The sequence below is a fragment of the Sceloporus undulatus genome, chromosome 4, assembly GCF_019175285.1.
Source record: "Sceloporus undulatus isolate JIND9_A2432 ecotype Alabama chromosome 4, SceUnd_v1.1, whole genome shotgun sequence".
NCBI classification, from domain to species: Eukaryota; Metazoa; Chordata; class Lepidosauria; order Squamata; family Phrynosomatidae; genus Sceloporus; species Sceloporus undulatus.
Window position 1 is genome coordinate 177,983,709 of NC_056525.1, and position 7,868 is coordinate 177,991,576.

General features: G+C 39.3%; 1 protein-coding gene across 1 annotated transcript in view; it reads right to left on the reverse strand.

The window, feature by feature from the left end:
- Positions 1 to 1,385: 1,385 nt before the first annotated feature.
- KCNG2 (potassium voltage-gated channel modifier subfamily G member 2) overlaps positions 1,386 to 7,868 on the reverse strand; it is a 93,573-nt gene continuing 87,090 nt past the window's right edge. The window contains exon 3 of the mRNA XM_042461429.1: positions 1,386 to 3,886. Within this exon, the coding sequence (XP_042317363.1) occupies positions 3,083 to 3,886 (804 nt within the window). The 3' untranslated portion in view covers positions 1,386 to 3,082. The remainder of the gene's footprint in view (positions 3,887 to 7,868) is intronic.

The following is a 7,868-nucleotide window of genomic DNA, read 5'->3' on the forward strand; positions in this document are numbered from 1 at the left end:
ATGTTCCTACTATGTTAGTTGATCCCAGTCATGTGGAAGATATACAGACACAAAAGCAGGAACTGGGGTGTCTGATGTGGCATAAGGTTGGCCAAAATGATTCTGGGGAAAATATATAGAGAGCTCATTGTAGGTTGTATAGGGTTGTGACATAAACATTGCCAAAAAAAGGGGAGGGCATGGTTTTGCATACATACGTTAACTAATTTGTATAGATTTAAATTCATAAATTAAAAAAAAATGTAGTTCAAAAGACTGACCAGATGATGTGTGTTTCTGCTTAATCTGCTATTTAGGTGCTCACTGTTGATGAGCAATTTTAACTCCAGCTGACCTTGGCCAGCACAAACTTTCAAACAGAAGATGCCTTTAAAGAGGAAACTTGCCTTGGTGAAGGAAGATGTTTCATGCTGGGCTATCTCAACTTTTCTATGCTGGAATTCTGGATTAATCAGGTTACAAAACCCATATACATATCAACATTCTGCTGTATTTTCCAAATTGTAGAGGAAACATCATATTGCTGTTTCTAAAGCCAGGCATGAAGATGGGGAATGTTGTGTATGGTATTAGGATACAACTATCAGCATATAGTAAGGGGCTGGGGGAATTGAAATTCAACATCTGGAGGACAGGATGCATATACCAACAATAATTCTCTGTTGAAAGATTCTGTTTCATACGTTGAGCTTTCATACACATTAAATGAAAGCAGCTACATCTCTGGAGGCAGCAGATGCACATGAGTGAGTTTTGTTCACGTATGACAGAATGGGGTTTAATAAGAACAAAAAGGAGATTTGGATTCTGTGTCTCAAGAACTTTATTTTCTATATTTTTATTTTCAAATGTTTTGGAACAAGTAAGAAGAAGAAACGGGAAATAGCAGTTACTGTATTTTCTGGCGTATAAGACTACTTTTTAACCCAGGAAAATCTTCTCAAAAGTCAGGGGTCGTCTTATACGCCGGGTGTCGCCTTATAGGGCAAGACTGGATAATCTGCGGTTGCTGCATATGTTGGGGGGAGCTCAAAAACGGCCGTGGGCACATCCCTGCCGTATGCAGCTATCATATGAAAGCAGCTACCACTCTGATAGTCTTGGAGACAGGGAGGGCTGGGCAGGCAGGGAGAGCTGACCAGTCCAAGCAAGCTTTGTATACAACAAGGTTTCCTGCTAAGTACCTGCATGTCATAAGCATTTGAATTAAAATTACCATATTGAAATCAAATCTGATTTTTAAATTTTTTTATTTGGTGTGCATTGGAAGAGGGGTAGTCTTATACGGCGAGTATATCCCAAACTCTGTATTTCAACTGGAAAAGTTGGGGGTCATCTTATACGCCCAGTCGTCTTATATGCCGGAAAATACGGTAAAAGCTTTGTTTAAAATAATCTGGTTATCCTTATATGATAGCAGCATTGTTTAAATGCAGCTATTTTACCCCCAGCATCCCCCCCTCCCCAAAATGAATTGGAAGAAGCCACTTTGTCATGATCTTGCAAGTCAGAAATGAATTTGGACATCAGCCTTACCATGCTTCTCTTCCACTAGAATCCTTCTGGGTGGTGGCTCTGATCTGAAGCACTTATTTTTATTTGGATAGTGGGAACAGAGGCTCACTACAGCTAGCTGTGACCAATCCCTATCTCACTTTAGGAAGGGCATAACTGCATGATTTGCACAATTCTGGCAGCGACTCCTCTGTAGTTCTCATTCTTCTGAGAAATACATTTCATAGGTCAGCCATGAATCATAGCATCACAGAGTTAAAAGGGAGCCGATAGGCCATAAGTCCAACCGACTGATGCAGCAAAGAGGTTGTGTGCATGCTCCAAATGTAGCCAAATGTTTGGGAGCAGAACAAAGCCTACTGGTGACTACATCTTGTATACCTGTAGAATGAAGCTGCCTGTAGAGATTTTATTCTCCATCTTAAGAGCAGATTTATTTGTAATATAATACCTGTATTGGGGAAACAGGAAGTGAAAGTGACTTGTGCTTCCTCTTCTTTGTGCATCTTTGCAAATGCCCAGAATTCAACTTTTGCATATTGAGATCTCTGTGTGTGCAGCTTGCTTTTGTATCACTTACGCATGCTCTTGTCTTTTACTTTAAGTAGCATCAGCTCAGTGTTTCTTTTTTCTGGGAATGAAGTGAGCAAAGAGCACCTTTCCCATCTGCCCCAAGAGGGAAAAAAAAAAGCCAAACCCTGCTTTTAGTTGCTGGGGGACTGGAGCACACTGGGTATCATCCTTCAGATAGCCACTGATTTTCCTTAACGGTACTCTTTTTACTGGCCATGGGGGCAAGAGGATACTATATAATGCTGAAAGAATAATTGCAATAATGTCATTTTAAAATAATGTACATTCAAACCTTAGCAAAGACTGTATATGTTTTTCATCCAGGCTAGGATGCAAAAGCTTACTGTGGCAAATCTGCATGTTCACTAAATAATGCATAAAGAGCTAAAGCGCACGTCAGGCCTGTCAGCAGGCAGCCAAAATCATGGTTATTGATTTGTTTTTATTGAAGAAAAAAACTACAACAGAGGTAAACTAGGGATAGTTTTGTTAGTTAGCTAGAAAAGGCCCTTTATCCCTGTGCTTCCAAATGCACCCTTTACACTTTTTGTGACCACTTCATGAGAATGTGCAACATGAATCAGTTGCTGGTACAGCTTTTTGGGAGGGACATTCTCTTGTGCAGTCTACTCTTTGCTCCAGTCTCATTTATACTCCATGTACCCAGGGCACTTTTCTTTTTAAAAGAAAAGAAAATACTTTAGCAATGTTATTTTCACCCATGTGCACAGTGAAAACTTGTCTTAAAACAGCAACGTTTTCACTCCTGTATAATCTTCTTGTATTCTAAAGATGCTGAAAGCTGAATTGTCCTCAGTTTTATTTAAATACCTCCACTAATCACTTAAATCATTGCTCAATAACTGGTCTCTCTCCTTCATTCTGTGTGACCTACTACCATAATTTGAATGGTTTAGTGATTGCTTCTGATATGTAAATATCTCGTTGCTCTCTTTTTCCATGCTGTTCCAGGAAGACTTTAATTAGTTTTAAATCAGCAATCTTTAGTGTCCTTTTCTGTCTCAGGTTGAATCCTCTCCCCATCTATCTCTTCTTGACATGTGGAATCTCCTTCTTGGGAGCTGTCATCATTTGGGATTTTGCTTTCTGCCTGATAAAGCTGCCTGCTAGCGGCTCGCTGCTGTTCCTCTTTAAGCTCTATGTAGGAGCGGGAAAAAGTATGGAAGATGGAAGTAACAGGGAAAGCCATAAGCAAAATGCCACTCAGGATACTGCTCAGAGCCACCACTTGTCCTGGAATGCTACGAGGCACCATGTCACCATAGCCAACAGTCGTCATGGATATTACAGCCCACCAGTAACTACTGGGAACACTGGTGAATTCATGTTTGGCTCCCATTTCACTCTCTGCTAGATAAACCAGTGGAGAAAAAAGTGCCATAGCAACACAAAGGAAAAGGAGGAGGAGTCCAAATTCCCGTGTGCAACGGCGCACAGTAAGCCCCAGGGTCTGCAGCCCCAGTGAATGCCGTGCTAACCGCATGACATACAGAATACGAAGGGCTCTCAAAGTGCGGAGGACCAGGCCCACTCTCTCTAGATACTTGTTTCCAACGCTGCCTCCAGGCTTGTCACTATTTTTGGTAGAGGCCAAATCTATAATCAAAGAGATGTAGAAAGGCAAGATGGCCATGATGTCTATAATGTTGAGCGGGGTCTTCAAGAAGGCGCACTTGCTCTCTGCTTGAATGGAGCGCAAGACGAATTCGAAGGAAAACCAAGCCACACAGACAGTCTCCAGCACAAAGATGTCATGGCACTTCTGGGAACATTCACCCTGTGAGGGAGGCAGAAAATTAAAACAAATTTCTTAGAAGGCCTGCTGAACAAAGTTCTTAAGAAAAAGTTCTGTAGAGCAGAGAATGCCCATGCAATATGTGTATATTTTGAATTCAAGGCACAAATAATTTGCAATAGCATTAAAACTTTAATTAGAAATCTAGAGTAGATACAATTTTGTGCTGTGACCAACTGATTTCCTAATAGCATGAACCTACACAGAAAACAGTTTCCTTGCTCATATCATTTACTTTATTCATTTTCTGTCCAAAGTTCTCTTGAGTTCAATATAGCATTCCAACATGGCAGTAACAGTTTAGTTTTACAAAAATCCTGCCAAAATAAATAAAAACAGAGAATGATGTCCACACTACATTGATGCATTCCCCAGCCCTGATACATCTGATAGCAGTCAAAATCTCACTGATGTTACGAGCATATCTGTTGCTCCTCCCAAAGGCTAAAACATTAATCAACAGATTAAAATGATAGGAAAAGAGATTCCACCTAAACAACATGAAGTACTTATTTACTGTTAGAACTCTTTAACCATAGGATAGTCAGTCTCTGGAGGTGGTGGATTCTCCATCTCTGGAAGTCTTTAAGCAGAAGGTGGATGGGCATCTTTCAGGAGCACTTTAGCTGTGTATTCTTGCAAGGAAGTGAGTTGGACTAAATGGTCCTTGATGTCAACACTAACAAACTATGAGTCTATGAATTTTGCCAAAGAAACACAAAAGATCATGAGCGTCAAGTCTTGTTCAGGAAGTGAACCCAAATGAGTGGGCCCCAAGTCTTTGTCAAACAAACAAGCAGAGAGCTATTGTAATCTAATACATAATGTTGTGATTCTCTGCCTATGGCTATAAGGGAGCGGGGGGTGTGTGTGTCAGTTTATGTCTATACACATTTCTTATACCATCACAACCTAACTGTAGATGCTGTGACCATAACAATGTCACACACTTTCCCCTGCATGCTTGTTACATGATGAGGAAGCCAGTGAAGCTTTGAAAGCTGGGATGGTATGTTTTGAGTCCAGTAGAGCTTGTACTGCAGGACGGAGTTTAGATATTATTATTATTTTTTGTACTACAGTAAGGTGTGCTATTGGAAAGCTACTTCTGTAGGAGAAACAATTTCCACCTTAAATATCTCAGTTAAGAGTTATCACTGCTATTTGTTTCCACCACCCCCCATTTTTAATTGTTATAGTGTAAGTAAACAACTATGTACAAAACATGACACAACAATATGGCAAAATAAAACAATTCATCTCACAACTTTGAATTATCTTATGGGTCTCCTTCTTGGGTTCTGCTCATTTTAAAGTACAGGGCTGTCTTTGTGTAAATCTAGTGCAGAATGTACTGCTACTTGGTTTTCTTTTTTTAAAAAAAATATCTTGGAATAGATTTGTTCCAATGAGTGATGATCAGTTCCTTACTGGAAAATGAAGAGTCCTTATTTCAGAGGCTGTAAGCAAATTCACCTTCACAGCACTTAAGCAGCAATGAATAATAATGACAATGATTTTTGTTTGATTGCATATCTCCACTTCCAAATATAGCTACATTTCACCATTGCTTTTTTATTGGCTCCCTGTGAGTGTTAATCACCTCCAGCAAGTAAACAGGATACACAACTGATACAGGTTATAGGACAAGGGCCAGTTGTTTCCCCACATATTTCATATGTGAGGAAGGCTCATAGCAGGGAGGCTAATCTAGCTCCATTCCTGCTTTCCTTTCACTAGCAGGCAAAGGCCTTTTTGTTTAAGTTGTGTTTTATTTATTTTTAAAACTTTTGTTTGTTTTTCAATGATTTTATTTAATGTGTGGATTTTAAATTGTGTTTTAAATTTTTATGAAGGTTTTTAAAATGTACTTTCATTGGGACTGTTGTGGGTTCTGCTCTGGAGAAAGGTGATATACAATTAAAAACAAAACAATCATCATCATCATCATCATCATCATCATCATCATCATCATCATCATCATCATTTCAGCCCTGTTCAAAAGGAGAACAGCATGGGTATCGTGTGCTTTACTAGCTGTTGTTGAACTGCAACTCTCATCATTCCTCACCATTGGCTGTGCTAGCTAGGACTTATAATCCAACAACATCTGGACTATTTAGAGAACATTTACTGGTTTCAGGGAGCTATGTACTCTGCAATGTCCTATGTTCTCTGGAAGTCTTTCAGGGGAAGAAGAGAGAGAGGGAAGGAAGGAAGGAAGGAATAAAATATGCTGTAAATGTTTCTCTCTGTCTATATTCTGATGCGGGAACTCCACTATCTTAAGTTGTTCTGGGAGAAAGCTACATGTCCTGATGACAGGAAAAAGCAAGTATGGGGAGGCAAAAGGAAGGTTTCAAAAGTCACTGCTACCTCACCAGGCACACTTAATCAGAAGTGGTTTGGGGGCATGTCAAGTTGGCTGAAGATATGCAGGCTCCTAAAACCAGTTATTACTTCCACATGCCCTCGAACAGAGCTAGAAACCCTGCCAGCCTTCTGGAGTTAATTCCCTTCATTTGGCAGCAATAGGGGACAAATAAAAATAGCAGGAATGGCTGTTCGTAGCCAGGTGGTGTCAGCCAACAGGACTCAGGCAATAGCTGTACCTCCACTGTGGAACCTTCCCTGTCCCCTCTCACCACCAGGACTGTTCTGCACCAGTAAATTCTAGAGCAACGGCCCTTTCACACTTTACATTTATAGTGCTATGATTCCACTTTAACTGCCGTGGTAATAATAATAATAATTTGTTTTATTTATATACCGCTATTCCAAAGATCATAGCGGTGAACAACAAGTAAGCTAATTAGCAAGTAATTAGCTTAAGTAACAATCAAGCAACACAAGTTTTGTACGTTTCTTCCTGAATGGCATACTGATTAACTGAGTATATTTGTTATTAATAGTTAGTTGATTCCTGCAAACTCACGTTTGTATTTTAATATATGACATGGAAGCTGGGTTGCATACTCAAAACCAGGATATAAGCTGAAGTTAAAAATCGAGAAAATTGTTCATTGTCTTCCTCCATAATGAAGCTTGTTAATTAAAATGGAACACAGTTTTAACCACTTTCTCTTTACTTCTTATCTGGATTTTGTGAGAAAAGAATCCTTGGAACTGGGACCTCAGACAGCGAATGAACATGTCACTGCTTTCTAACATTTTTCACCAAGGCCAAACACAGCCTATCTTCTGGAAAGATGCTATGTATTGCCAAGGAAACCGCTGAGAAAATTGCAAAATGAAAAGTTGGTGACACTGGAATTCAAGCTTATCATATGAATGTTTGTTTTTGCTACTAAAAATTGTAAACATTCTTCACGGAGGCAAATCTTTAGCCTTTTCAGATTGTTGTCAACAGGGTGTGCTAATAACTTTTGAGAATGCTGAGTGCAATTTCAAATACTTCCTCTAAATCTTCAGTGGAAGGACTGTTACTATAGCAGAGTACAATGCAAGCTGAACTGGTGCAGCTTTAATATGGTATTTACCAAAAGGTTACAATTCATTGGACAAATACATTGGAATTTGTCAGTTGCTATTAGCTACCAGAGCAAGGAATGAAGCCTTTATGAACCCAGGGCAGAAATACCTGATCACTAGATGGTGAGACAAACAACGGTCCCTTATTTTGATTATCTCAACTTGCTGGTCACTGTTAGAGCTAGATGTGTCTTTTAGGTGAATAGTTTGTATAACCCAACAAGATAATTCTTATAAACATTGTAGAAATTTGGTGTTTAAAAAGTGCTTTAGATGATACACCCTAAAATAATCCTTGTAAAACTGCCTGTTGGATGAGTGTTTATTGTGCTTGATCTATACAGTCTTTTGTTGTGTTGCATGGTCAGTCCATAACATATTATGTCTTGAAATTCAATAAAGCTATAGAGGTGCATTTTTCCTTAGATGATGCTGAACAACAATAGTTCATAAATTTAAGTGAAAATATTTT